At 45.9% G+C, this 14,546-nt stretch overlaps 1 protein-coding gene across 1 annotated transcript; it reads right to left on the bottom strand.

The window, feature by feature from the left end:
* Positions 1 to 443: 443 nt before the first annotated feature.
* LOC119912962 (ladderlectin-like) lies at positions 444 to 8,517 on the bottom strand. Its single transcript, XM_038732259.1, has 6 exons — positions 8,442 to 8,517; positions 8,320 to 8,355; positions 7,968 to 8,077; positions 7,700 to 7,834; positions 968 to 1,076; positions 444 to 758 (listed from the first exon to the last, which is right to left on the bottom strand). The coding sequence occupies exons 1-6, from the start codon at positions 8,500 to 8,502 to the stop codon at positions 688 to 690; spliced, it is 522 nt and encodes a 173-aa protein (XP_038588187.1). The 5' UTR covers positions 8,503 to 8,517; the 3' UTR covers positions 444 to 687.
* Between the last annotated feature and the right edge of the window lie 6,029 nt (positions 8,518 to 14,546).

Raw genomic sequence — 14,546 nt, 5'->3', positions numbered from 1 at the left:
CTGGAGTGAACTGTAAATGTTTCCTGCATACAGACCAGCACATCACTACAGTTTCCTGTCAGACCAACCCAGAAAAAAAAATATTATTGATATTGTTTATCTGTGAGCTCACAGCAAGAGCACACAGTTTTTTGATCATGGAAGAGATCCTTAAAAATGATATCTATTTATCTGTTTGAACAGAAGAACATTTGTGTGACAGTCCTTCATATTTATTTACATTTGAAAAAACGCCCCCTTGTTCTGTTGGTTGAACTTCATGACAAAGCTTTGCTGCATTGATGCTATCCCATCTTCTGTCAGTGAAACACATAACATTAACTTTTAAAGTCTCCAACAAGAGAACTAAAGTTCCGTCTTTAGATTGTTTACTGGCTGCTGAACAGTGAAGTTAAACCCTTAAAACATCACATCTTAAACAGACTCACAGACCAGCTTGTTTCAATGCTTGAGACTTTTAATTTGCATGAAACAAGAAAGCACAGTTCACTCTGCAGAATAAGTTTGTGCTTATTAAAGGCACAAGACCTCAGAGACGATTTAGATCTTGAAAATGAAAATAAAGACATGAAATGTGATATAGAGCCTTCAGGGTACATATTAGACTGATGGCATAAAGAGAGAGAAAACATCCACCCATGTTTGTGATTTTTTCAGGTGCTTCATGCCTCTGTGTCAGCCCAGGAATCAGTTGGTTTTCTTTATACAGACGGATGGAAGGCGAGTGTGACACTGTACATCATCCCAGCATTTGTTATCTGTGTGGATCAGAAAGATGTGAGCATGGTTATTTAGCAGAACGTATCATTTGATGCTGATGAAGACTAAAACAAGGCAGAGGTTTGTGCTTAAAAGATGATGGATACATTTATGAACTGATCTCACTTTTGTCATTAATATAGCCTTTTTTATTTACACAACAAGTACATTACTGTCCCATGCAAAAATAAAGTATTTTCTGATTTACCTCCATGATTTATTTGTAAACAGTGCTGGCCCCTAAGGTTATTTGGCTCTCCTTTGCACCAGTATGAAAAGGTGAAAGGCGTACCATCACTCCAGAACCAAAAACGCTCCTAAAAAACACAAATCAGAATTGAATAGATTTATAAATAACAATATAAACTGAATCAAACATTGTAAACATACCCTAAAGACCATAAAGCTTTGACAAAACGTTGTCATTACAAATTCTACCTTAACTTCTCGGAAGAAGAACAACAGCATCTGTCATTTCAGCAGGTCTGTTTACGTTAAAGTAACAAAACCCTTTAATGGCTCTGAAAATTATAAAAAACGTCATGTGACGTTGTTACGGAGCGACAAAGTCCGCATAGGGAGGAGATCACATATCACGGCCTTACTGAGCAAATGGATGTCAAACTATTATTTCTATTACAGAGCAAACGCTCTGTCCCCTTTAGTTTTCAGTCCAGACTCTGGAACAGACAACAGACCTCTGCCTGAGGATCTCAAGGTACGTGCTGGTGCGTATGGGACTAAAAGGTCAGAAATATAACAAGGCAAGAGGCCATGATGAGCTTTAAAAGTGATCAATAAGATTTTAAAGTCAATTCTAAAACATACTGGGAGCCTCTAAACCAGAGGTCACTAATAGGCGGACCGCAGTCCGGATCCGGACCCAGCCGCCGTCCTCTCCGGACCGCCGACCTACAGCACATTTATTATTGAGACTTACTACCTCGTGACGGAGCGTTTCTATTTTAACCCGCGTAGCTTTTCTAGCATTTACTGTACTGGTTTGGAGGACCAGGAAACTCACAGACCAATCGCATGTGCTGCAATCGTCTCATGTGACGCTGCTCAGCCAATCAAATCTGTGCATACCGATGCTTGCGAGTCGAGTCCGCGAGATTCACCAGAGACGTTTTGGAAACACACCCGAATTGAGGAGACGAAAGATAAAAGAGATTTCACATGACTTTTAATCAAGAATGTACAGATTTTTACATGTACATTCCTCCCACGGGCAGTTCAAAACCAGAATATCTCATAGATCTCCAATATGCTAGCTGGAGCTCACGTTTCTCACTGAACAACAGAAAGTAGGAAAGTGGTAGCTCTGTAAGAGGAAATGAAAGAGAAGAGGAGGCATTACAGCTGTTCATTTGTTATGATGTGTTGAGTGTTTATTATAAAATTGGTTAAAACTACACTTCATCACTTCAAGCTACACTTTTTATTACATTTTTTCTAAAAAATTAGGCACTTTAATTTAGTTTACTTAAATTTAGAATTTATTATTTGAATAGTTATTATTTATTATCCTTCCAGTTTGGTGAATCAAATATTATTTGATTTGACAGTCCGTTGTTGACTAAAAACATGTGTTGATACAACTATAGGTTATAGTACTGAATGATAACGTTCGTCGTTTTGATGTTCCGGACCTTTGCTTCAGGAAATTTTCTCTAACTAGACCTCTTTGAAATCTAATTGAATACCCCTGCTCTAAGGCTATCGCTATTGGGTTTACCCCTTCCGCGCGCCTGCCCGACACTGAGAATTAGTCTATGCCCACCCACAGCGTGGGCCTCTCCTACGTCCGCACCTTGAATATATACAACGGTGAGACCCAGACTTCAGATCCCAAATGCCTTTTCTTCAGCACTGAGAACCAAGGTCCAGTGAGGCCTACAACTTCGGCTGCGCCTATATTTATAGAATCCGGGTTACAATACGTAACCCCCATCTATATCATATAGGCTTCGCCCTCTAAGTTCATCGCTATTGGGTTAGAGGCGAAGCAGGCCGAGGGCCGACCCATGCGCAAGTCGGGAAACTTGGTTGGGGGGCCCCGCAGCTGTACAGAGGTGGGGTCATGACAACAACCACATTAGCTGCCACCCCCCCACACCATCCCGTGGGAGAGGGCGCACCACACACTCAGCCAAAACACTGAGTGAGTCAGAAAGAGGTGGGTAGAAACGTACGAAAGAGCATGGGGATAACCAGGAGGCCGCCGTGCAGATGTCGATGGGAGGAGACACCTCTCGTGGAGTGCGCTCTGATGCAATCCGGAGGATGACATGTGACCAAAAGGAGCTCGTAATGCTTTTAGGCATGAACGTCAGGTTAGGGCACAGAATAGCCAAGCTGACGTCGCCCTGAATCCTGAGGCACGACGGAGCTACAGAGAGGGCAGCCAGATCACTGACCCTTTTGGCTGATGTCAGAGCCAGGAGTCTCCAAAGGCTCAAACGTGACTTGGGTTAACGCGTAACCGGCCTGCGCCTTCGCACGCCTCTAAGGAAGCGTTTCACCAGGCGGTGGGAGAGCGCAGTCCTGTCCCCGAAGTCATCGTGTCAGGGCGAAAGAGTGGCAGTGTTGTTTTTAACCGTACTAAACGCCAGCCCCCTGTCCATGAGCAGCTGGAGGAACGAAAACACTGCCGGCAGCGGACAGGTGACCGGATCCGTCCCCTGGTCTAGACCCAGCGCTGGAAAGCCAACCACTTAGAGGAGTAAGAGGACTGAGTGGAGGCGGCTCTCGACTCTTGGATGGTGCGAATCACCTCACGGGAGAGATCTAAGCCCTCCAGGCATCGCCTCTTAGTGGCCAGACCCAGAGAGGTTGGTCGAGGAGTGGGTAACTCCTGATCGTACCCCCTGCCTGAGAGAGAGCGTCCCCCCTCCAGCGGAGTTTCCACGGCTGCCCCACCAGCAGCCGTTGGAGACAGACAGATGTGGGATGTGACCATGCCCAGGGGGGACCCCGACCGAGAGAGAGAGAGGGTCCCGCCAGTAGGCCAGAACCTGGGGCACAGACAGGATCGCCGCTGTCTCTGTCTGACCGGGGACGACACAAGCGGATGAACCACTGCTGCAGCCAGGGGAACCACCATGTGAGCCGCCGACATGAGGCCCAGGAGCTCATGAGCGACAGAGCTGCCACCGCCGCTCATGGGACAACATGGTGGTGTCGTGTAAAAATTCAAGACTTGGGCCCGATAAAAAAGCTTAAACTTTCACCAACATTTTTATTATCAACAAAAACAGACACCAATTAGAATACAAAAGTTCCACCAGAGTGTGTCAGAGATCGGTGCAAAATAGAGCCCCATTCTGTTACCAGAACAGAGACCCGAGTCGACTTGAAAACTATGTAACGACTGACTTTCACCTCCTTTTATAGCTCTGTTTCTTGGCTTCATATCATCTCTTGGCTCTCTTCCCTACTACTGCTACAATCTGGGAAAGTCCCTGACTGCCTGCACCTCCTCTCTGTGTCCTTTGCATGTACTCCGCTTGATCATGCCATTTCTTCCATAACCTGACTTTTATGGAATAAACTGGTGTTATTTGTGCTCTGTGCTAGAAACAGGACATTCTTACTGTGATGGACTATATGATGTATGTTTTATAAAACAATTTTCACAAAATCTGCTTCTATATTTTCCTTTGTAAGTGTTTTTGATGCTGCCTCACTGTGCTCCCTCCCTTTTCTCCCAACGCACACGAACTTGCTCACACACACATGTGCTACTGCTGAGCCTGGGCAGTTAGATACAGAAAGGAGCACACACACTCAGAGCTATAGAGTTTTAACACTGTGATCCTAACTTTACACTATAAAATAACACTTTAAATGATGACAATGTAGACCACCATTGCTATAGTAATTAATGATAACAATTTAGGCTATAATGCTCCAAAATAATTCACAACAGTGGAGCAGCTCCATCAGAGCATCCACCCTCTCCTGAGAGAGCCACGCTCTCTGGAGAGAGGAGTCCAGTACCACGCCAAAGTAGGTGAGTCTATGGGAGGGGAAAGGAGCACTCTTCCAGTTCATCGTGAAGCCCAGGTAAGACAGGTGTGCGACTAGCTGGGCCATCTGCGCCACTGCTTCGGGGCGCAGGCCACATCATGAGAGACCTTCAGAGACGGGTCTGTTGTGTGTCCTTCCATGTGTGGCGGAAGGGACCACACGAGTGTAGTCGCCCTCGTGGGTCCCCTGCCGTACTGCATTCCCAGTGGGGGGAGGTAGGCAGAGGCAGACACAGTTGCCGGGGCACGAGGTTGGGCAGCCACATCCGTGAGCCCGTAACCATGCCGCTCCCCCGACGAGGTGGGGAGGGCAGGGACAGGCAACAGAGGAGAAGGTCTGCCTGCGACATTGCAGCCATGCTGCATGAAGGCTGCACGGCCAGGTGCAGCCGCTCCACGCGGTATGATGGCAGCCACTGATTTCGTAGAGACAGTGGCGGGCCGAGGAGGAAATATTCTGCTTGTGGCATCGGAGCCAGACTGCATGAAAGCCATCCGGCCAGCTGCAGCCTGTCTGTTATGCCACTCACCTCGCCGCGCCGCTCGCCCGGCAAGGGAAGAGAGCAGGGTGAGGGGCAAGGGGAGAGATGATGTGCAGCTTTGCAGCAAGCCCAGGCTGCTTGTTAGCCGTTTGGCTAACCCACAGCTGGCTCACACAATGTGTTCTGTAGTTACAAGAAACACAATTCTCCCCAGCGTCACTGTCGCCTGCCGTGCCTAACGTGTTTGGCACACACTTGCCATATATGCCATATATCACACATGAACAGCGCACAGCACAGCCTGTCACACACCTCTGGATGCAGGAGGAGGGACTGCATCGGTGATGCTGCGGTAACGCACGAGCCCGCACCCGGGCTCTGCCGGGGGGGTTGCGTGCGTAACGTGTGGAGCAGCGATACGATAACACTACACACAGGGTTGTGTGTAGTGCTATCCTGTCCGCTTGAAGCGTAATGACCGCTTCAAGGGCTCATTTGACACAGCCTGGCTTTACAACCAGTAGATGGTGAACCAAGGGGGAACCCCTGGACGCACAGAAGTACTGTGCCATTGACGCCGTGATGGAAGACATCGTTCTTCTTGTTTTCCAGCTGGAAAGTCTTTGCTCTTTAGACAGCTCAGAGCTGAAGAAAAATGGGAGCTTCCGCTGCAGCTGACCTGCTGGTCGGCCTGCCCGGTCATGGATCAAAAAGCCCAAGGTTTAATACTGTGTTAAAATTTTAAGGCGTTACGATTATTGTGATTATTTTGACAATTTTAATAATAATGTCAACATTATTTCATCAAGGTGGTTGATCATCTGTAGCGACATATCATATGTCAGTATTGTAGGATTGAGTTTGCTTTCTCACGTGTCTCTGTGTGCCCACTCTGGCACGTGTGCCATAGGTTGCCATCCAGTTTCTTTCTGCTCAAATCAGACACAAATGATTTAAAACCACAAGAGTAAATGCTCCGTATTTGTAAAGAGCCTTTCTAGTCTTTCGACCACTCAAAGCGCTTTCACACACATTCATTCACTGGTGGAACAGCCACCAGAGGCAATTCAGGTTTCAGGATCTTGCCCAAGGACACTTCGACATACAGCCTGGAGCCGGGGATTGCACCGCTGATCGTCCGATTAACGGGCAACCTGCTCTACTTCCTGAACCACAGTGTTGTGGTGGCATCCCTGCCTGTATTTCAACCCCGGTTCTCCACACAATTCTTGCTTTGTCGTTGCTCCATACCCGGTGCCACCTCTGTGTTCAGGCGCTCATGTTTTTTGTTTTCTCTCATTTTCCCTGTACTTTGTTGCTGCCGTCACTAACCCTGTCTCTTTGTCTGTTTTCCCTCCCAGGTTCACTCACTCATCATCCGTTCTGCCGGCTGGGCTCATCCTCTGGTCCTCTCCTCTATGGGCTTCCCCCACGGCATCCTCCCAGTTCCCCCCTGCGTCCTCCTTTCCTCGGCCCCAGTGTTCCCCAGCTCCCTGGTCCCAGTCCCGTCGGTTTCCCTGTGCAAGTGTTTCCCGGCATCCACCTCTCCATCCAGTTCCTCAACCCTCTTTTTACCTAAATAAATGTCCTTCGCTCAGAGCTCTGCGTTTGGGTCCTCTCTTGAAATCATTTATAAGCCATGTAGATGTTGTGGCTATAAGATATCGCTATTATTAGATTGATTCAGATAGCCATGGTCCCTAGAGGATGAATCCTTATTAGTGATCCTCTCAAATTTTGTTCATGAGCCACTAGCAGGTCAATGTTGTGAGTTCTCCAGATAAATATCTCAACATTTCCAAGATGTTCCAATACTGACATTCAGAAAGAAAGAATATTTAAGACTGAAAGTTCATTCATTCGACCCATTAGCAGCTGGTCTGGAGCTTTCACACGGTTTTCCTCAAAATGTTGATGTTCAAATTTCTTTACCGTTAATGACGTTTCATCGGTGTTGTGTTTAAGATCTTAAAATACGCAGGACAATGGAAATTTGAAAAACCTACAATTCCATGACACTTCATCAAACTCTAACTACTGAGGAAGTTCATGTAATATGGTCAACTACTAATGGACCACGTGATGGGATTGTTCTGTGCACACAACACAGCACTATGCCATACATACATAGCATTTTAACAGCAAAGGTTTTTGTTTAATAAGAGAAAACCTTCCAAAAAAGTATAGATATGTGTGTATTATATGCTACTCATACATAATGCTCTAAATGAAATCAGTACGCTGTGATTTACCTCCATAATTTATCTGTAGACAGTGCTGCTTGCCCTGAAAGTTATTAAACCTTCCATAAGACCGATCTTATGTACCATCACTCCACAACCACACACCCTCCTAGAAGACACAACAAAATATTAAATTAATTAATAACACTAATAACCAGAAGACCTCGTGTAAAGATAAATATACCTCTTGTGCATCCGAGCCTCCAATCCACGTTACTGTGTAATCATAACTTGCGCTCATGATCAGCCTCTGAATCTCATGGTACTCCAGCAGGTTGTGAACGGACGCAAGGTTTCCACCCATGGACTCACAGTTTTTCTACAGTGGAGATAAATACGAGAGAGAGAGAGAAATTGCAAATTAACCAAATGTCTATGTATGTGCAAACAAAATAAACATATTGTAGAAGCCTTCTGTACTAAAACAGTGACTAAAAAGTCTCCCTCTTTACCTCAGCTTTGGCCCAAGTCATGGCTTTTGGAACGTAGTGGAAACAGCGACCGCTGAACTCAGACCAGCGACCAGAACAAGCTGTCGAACTCTTGACCAGGTGACTCTTTGCTGAGAACAAGTAGAGTTTGGTGAGTAATGTGGAGTCTCCAGTTAAAGTCTCTATATGTAGATATGAAATCAACTTATTTTCATGACATGACACTGTAACATAACATAAAATATTCATGTCATGATACAACATAAAATTACTTTACACAGTAAAACACAATTGCGATTTAAATTCCATAACGGCATAATATAAGTAAACGTAAAAACGTTAAAATAACGTAATAAAATATAACACAACTGACCTGGCTGGCCATTTTCAGGTGCTGCCTCTGGAAGAGCTAGAAAGTTATACACAGCAGTTATTGATCTGGATTGTTGTCATACAAAACATTCATCTGTAACACTTTGTATTTATAAAGCTGACCAGCAGCTCTAGTCAGAACCATCATGGCACAAACAAGTGCAGACACAGTCAACATCTTCATGGTGGAGATGAAGCCAGAGATGATGAAAACCTGCGACAGAGAGAGAGAGATGTTACTAATATGTAGTGAACAGACGACCCATGCTGACTGTCAGTCCAGGAAAAGGAAGCGCGAAGCTTGTAGCTGCAGAATTACCTTCTTCCTTCTCAGCTTCTGTAGATTCTGCTGTATAGTGCAGAGACAATGATGAAGAGAAACACCAGCCCTTATATGCAGCTACTTATCTTGGCATCTCTTAAAAAACAGAACTGAACAACCATACACAGAGACATCACACATGGTATACTCAGTAATGTGCCTTTATTTTGTCTGCTAACATGTAAATGATGTAATCGATGTAATTCAAAAGCATTTATACTAATAGCTAGAAATCATAAATACTTTGATCCCTGAGGGAAACTGTTGCGTTACAGTTGCTCACTTTACTAAACATAACATTAAGTAAATATAGATAATATAATGAAATAGAAAATAAAGATGAGGGCACCCCAGTCTCTGAGTTGTTTGGCCAACATGAGTCCCATTTGTCCAGACCAAACCTTTAGGAGCAGCCTTAAATCAAAGCTGGGCCAACACATCTATCCCGGCTCTCTTTCCTCTCCTCTGAGTGATCAGTGACCTGCCGTGTCATAGGTATTGTTTTGACAATAAAGCCGGAGAGAACAGATTAAAAACAAACGTTTAGTGAAGTTTGAATGAGCTACCAGCTGCTGCATCTACATGTGCAACCAGCAGTTGAAGAGCTCCTCAGAAAATAGAGACAGCTCCGGCCCTTCCTGTAGAGGGCTTAAGTGTTCTTGGCCCAGTCCAGTTTATTGTCAGTGTGCACTCCCCGGTCATCCACATGGTCCAGTGGCTCCCTGGATGGACATCGTGAGCTAAGGAGGTGCCACTGTTTCCTACAAATTTCATTTATATAATAATTTGCATCAGAAGAATAATTTATCACTGTTAACTGCATATGAGCTGTGCAAGAACAGAAAGCCAGTGTAGCAACTGTAACTAAGGGCGACTTAGTGATCAATTAGCAGCCAATATCATTCCCTACCTCAACATAATCGGGAAAATTACTACTATATAAACATAATTTCTAGGAAACAGCGTTGGAAGATTAAATGCTCCAGAAACAAAGAGAGCCATTTGAGAGACCTGCCATTTGTATATAAAATGTGAAGTCCTGATGAAATGAGGAAACTAAACACAACATGCCCTGCAGTAGAGGACAGTATCTTAAAAAAAGGCAATTTGTCAGTGAAAAACTAACAGAACAACAGTGTACAGTTAGGTTGAACCTGGAATTTGTAGTGTTTTAAAATTAATATCACATTAATAAAACAGAGGCAGTAATGTAAAACACACAGTGGAACTGAGTGACTGGGTTTAGAGGCTCTCCAAACTTTTTCTATTGTTCAGTCTAAAATACAAGCACAAGAAAGCCTTCAAGGATGAATCTGCAATATGAAAAACCTTCTTCTTCACTTGCTGCTACTTCACTAACAAGGACCATGCCAATGTTAGATTTTATAGTGGTTTATTGTGATGAATATTTACGAATAGTTATGAATGGAGATGTTGAGAGTCATGGTGGGGGCTCGTCTCGATAAGCGGCTTGGTCTTATGAACCCCCCTGTGGTTCCTGTTGCAGAAAAAGACAAAGTGATTACTTTGCAGAATTATGGATTTTAGCGTGCATGTCTTTCATGGTGGGAGGAAACCAGAGTGCCCGAGGGAACCCCACGCAACCACGGGGAGAACATGCAAACTCTGCGCAGAAAGGCCTGCTGAGCAATGTCTAAACCCAGAAACAATGCTGTGAGGCAGCAGAGCTGTAAAAACAGGGTTTGGGTGGGAGGGATGTGAGAACTGACAGCTTATATACGTGAGTGCATGTGATTGGATTCGAGAGGCACAGGTGGATGAAATGAGTGACGCACTGGGTGGTTGATTGGAGGAATAGAATAAGGCGCAGGTGGTCGAATAAGTGAGAGAGGCGTGGTCCTGAACCTCAGTCTACATAACTCCATTTAACTAACAAGGACCACACCAATGTTAGATGTTATAGTGGTTAATTGTGATGAATAGTTATGAAAGGAAAATATACTAGAGGCAATGACATATACACTGTGGTGGTTTTGTGGGGGAGCCAACAGGGGACAGTACCCCTGTAACACATACCTTGGAATCCCTGGCCCCCCTCTGCACTTCAACTCTACAACAGGCCTATTAAACTGGCGGCCCGCGGGCCACATCCGGAACAGAAGTAAACTACATGTAGGCCTATAGTGTATGAAAGTAGCTAAAGAGTGAGCTATGTCGTTTCCTTCTAATCTTTGTTGAGTTTCACATGCGCTGTCCGACCTGCAGCCTCTCCCCTCCTCTGTGTGCAGAGCGCCTCCCCTCTACACACTACTAGCAGCAGCAGAGGGAGGAGGAGGACAGGAGGGACTGAGCTGTTCATCACTCAGTATGTTGATGTCAGGAATATGATTTATTTTACTGACATTTTAGATTTGTTTCCAGTGAGATATTAGTGGCTTTGCTGTTGTAAATCATGTTGCTGCTCTAGAAACAACATTAAGTTAATACAATAAATAATAACCTATATTCAATTATTTAGCATCAATAAAGAGCTGCACCCCCTTTCCCCTTAGAGCAGCAACATTCAACGTGACATACATTATTGTACAGTACTGTTCCAGGAACTATGTACGTTAAGCTCAGTCGCTCCTCAGGGCCAGGACTCGGTTCCAGTTATTTCAGTTTGCTGTTCCGTGTGTCATTTCCTTCAGTCACACCATCCGCTGTAGACTTCCTGTCAGTACATTTCTACAGACAGACTTACACAATTGCATTAGTACACGTCTTGATATATATATATATATATATCTCTAGTTTCAGATTGCATGAGCGAGAATAAATATAAGATAACTTATATACATACTGGTTCCAACACAGGGTTACTTGTGGTTCCAAAAGTAAAATGGGAGCTAGATCCTTCAGCCATCAAGTTCCTCAGTCAGGTCCCAGTCAGGACCCAGTTTGGATTCGGGAGGCAGACACCATCTCCACATTTAGGAGGAGCCTTAAATAAAACTGATAATAAATGCTTTTAAGTTCACTTAATATCCAATTCTCTTCTGTCTTCCAGGAGAACCAGTGGTTCTGGATTGATGGTACACCTTTTAACTACTTGAACTGGTGTGCTGGAGAGCCTAATAATCTGGGCGGCAGGCAGAACTGTTTGCAAATCAATCATGGAGGTAAAACAACATAGTGGTTTGTGTAGAAGTGATGTGAATTATTCCAAGTGATGAAAGCTAATTTTACAATTAAAATTCCAACTTACAGCTCAGATATATAACATACTGTGTCCCTAGTAAGAAATGTCTTTGTGAATCAGATCCATCCATCGTCAACCGCTTATCCTGCGTACAGGGTCGGGTGAAAAGCGGGTTACACACTGGACAGGTCGCCAATCCATCGCTGGGTGTGAATCAGATCATCTTTGTTTATATGAAATCTGTAGGTGGTTAGAATAACAGAATTTGCCACACTGATATTATATTGGTTTGACAGTGACTTGCATGTAATATCAGTGACCATAGTGTTGCTTCACCAAACTGAATCCTTCAAGTTAAGTCGATGGAATCAAACTGCTTTAGTTTCCAGTTTGTGCAACATTCATTTTCTCCCTTTTTTGGTACCTGCAGATCAAAAGTGCTGGGATGACTGACTTTCGAAGACCGTCTGACGATCTGATGATTCCTTTAAGAAGAGCAGACTGAATGTGTTATGAACTTTCTTTTAGAACGTTCTTTCATACAGTATAATCTGTAAAATGATACTTTGTACGAGAATAAAAGGCTCAAGCACTGGAACAAGCCTGTCATAAATCTATTTTACAGCCTGGGGAGATTATATATATGCAGTGAAGTATTCCTTCCCACAATGTCCCTGTCACTGTGTTCTCGGAAATTAAAACTGGAGCTCCTGTTAAACTGATTTAGAACAATTAAAATGTTGAATATTTAATCACACTATTCCTTCCCAGTGTCCCTGTCACTCAGGATAATCCACAGGCCACAGGAAAAGGGGTTTTGGACGTTCAATGAGGAAAACTAGGACAGCACCTGCCACAGGTCACTGGGCCAGGTTACCCGACTAATCATACACATGCAGAGGGGGGTGCCATGGGTGCTTGGACACTTGCCCTTTGATGCCCAAAGTGCCCTTTTATCAGGCCCCTTTGTTCCAGCGACCCGATCCCGGATAAGCGGATTAAGATGGATGGCCCCTTTGTGAAGGTCTGCCCAATCAAACTATTAGTAAAATGAACGAATAATAATTTTGCATTAAATAAAATGACCCATCCTTTCACCTGATGACCTCATCCGTGACGAGCCCTCCCGTTCACACACCATTAGTGATTCAGCAGCTCTGACCACAGGACACCTGCGATTCCGCCGGTAAGAGGGGTTTGCTGCAGTGTGCTCGTTGTAGGTTGTTCAGATCCAATCGGTTGTTGGGTGTATTTTACAAGACAGACAAAAGCGAGCATGCACAGTTGTTGTCAGGACCGGGGGCCAGAAACTCAAACGCAGACTAGAGAAATGCACAGAAGTGGTTTATTGAGCACAAGGGGTGTCCTGGGAGAGGTTGGGGTGAGGTGGTCGTTCTGAGGGTCTGCGGTTCTGGTCCCAGAGCTTAGATGATTCCGGGGCACAGGAGGGAATCTGCGTGGTGCATGTGCAGGTTTCCTGAGGTCGAGACAAAGAGAGAGCAGTTAACACTGGTTTGAAGGTTCAGACAAAATCCTGAAACTAAGACAGACAAACTGGCTGGCGTGTCCATACGGTTAAGTACAACCATCCGGCGGGGACTGGAAGGTTGGCAGATCTCTTAAAGGCATGTCGATTGCAGGCAGAGGCCCTGGTGTGCTGATTGCGGATGTGCTTCAGGTGGGAAAGCCTGGAGCTCAGATTACCACGCCCACCAGCAGCCTCAGGGCAACAGACAGGCCAGGGTCACGACCGGGGGTTTGTGACAGTACCCCCTCCCCGACGAGAGCCTCCCGGTGACCCTCCAGGCCTCTTGGGGTGAGAGCGATGAAAAGCCTGTAAGAGGGCGGCATCCAAAACCTGTTCCGTCGGGGAACCCAGCTCCTCTCCTCAGGGCCATAGCCCTCCCAGTCGATGAGATACTGTATGCCGCGCCCTCGACGGCGGGAGTCCAGAACCCGACGTACCGTGCACGCAGGGTGACCATCAATGAGTCGGGTGGGTGGAGGGGCCGGGAGAGGAGGGAGCAGGGGGCTGATGAAGACAGGCTTGAGCAAGGACACGTGGAACGTAGGGTGAACCTTAAGTGTGGGGGGCAGACGAAGCCGAACGGTCACTGGGGTGATAATTCTCTCCACCACCAAGGGCCCAATGTATTTCTGAGACAGCTTCTTGGAGTCAGTCCTCAAGGGAAGGTCCCGGGTGGAGAGCCAGACCTTGTCCCCTACGGCGTAGGAGGGTGCAGGGGTACGACGACGGTTGGCGTGATACTCATACCGAGCCGATGTCCTCAGGAGGGTGGCTCGAGCTCTGTGCAAGATGCGGTGGCATCTGCGGATGTAAGCTTGGACAGAGGGGACAGCCAACTCTCTCCTGAGAGGGAAACAGTGGAGGTTGAAAACCATAAACACATTGAAAGGGTGACAGACCTGTGGCGGACATAGGGAGAGTGTTGTGGGCGTATTCCACCCATGGCAACTGGGAAGCACAGGAAGTGGGGTTGGAGGACGCCAAGCAACGCAGAGTCGTCTCCAGCTTCTGGTTGGCTCGCTCTGCCTGGCCGTTAGCCTGGGGATGGAACCCCGAGGTCAGGCTGACGGTGGCCCCGATTGCACGGCAGAACGCCCTCCAGACCGCTGATGTGAATTGTGGACCCCGGTCTGAGACGATGTCCAAAGGTAGACCATGGACACCACCGAGACCAGGAGTTCAGCGGTTTCCTTAGCTGTGGGCAGAGGCAGATAACGTGCAAATTTGCTAAAGTGA

Source organism: Micropterus salmoides, unplaced genomic scaffold, assembly GCF_014851395.1.
Source record: "Micropterus salmoides isolate LMB-PRFRI ecotype aquatic unplaced genomic scaffold, ASM1485139v1 Ms_hic_scaffold_2, whole genome shotgun sequence".
NCBI lineage: Eukaryota > Metazoa > Chordata > Actinopteri > Centrarchiformes > Centrarchidae > Micropterus > Micropterus salmoides.
The sequence above is the reverse complement of the archived record's forward strand: the minus strand, read 5'-3'. Positions and strand labels throughout refer to the sequence as shown.

What these genes read in the sequence shown, in the direction of transcription:
- LOC119912962 (XM_038732259.1), bottom strand. Translation starts at nt 8,502, where the DNA reads ATGAAGATGTTGACTGTGTCTGCACTTGTTTGTGCCATGATGGTTCTG. An exon ending in GGTTCTGACTAGAGCTGCTG is followed by an intron (nt 8,356 to 8,441) that starts GTCAGCTTTATA and finishes ATAACTTTCTAG; the next exon opens with CTCTTCCAGAGGCAGCACCT. An exon ending in ACCTGAAAATGGCCAGCCAG is followed by an intron (nt 8,078 to 8,319) that starts GTCAGTTGTGTT and finishes ACTTGTTCTCAG; the next exon opens with CAAAGAGTCACCTGGTCAAG.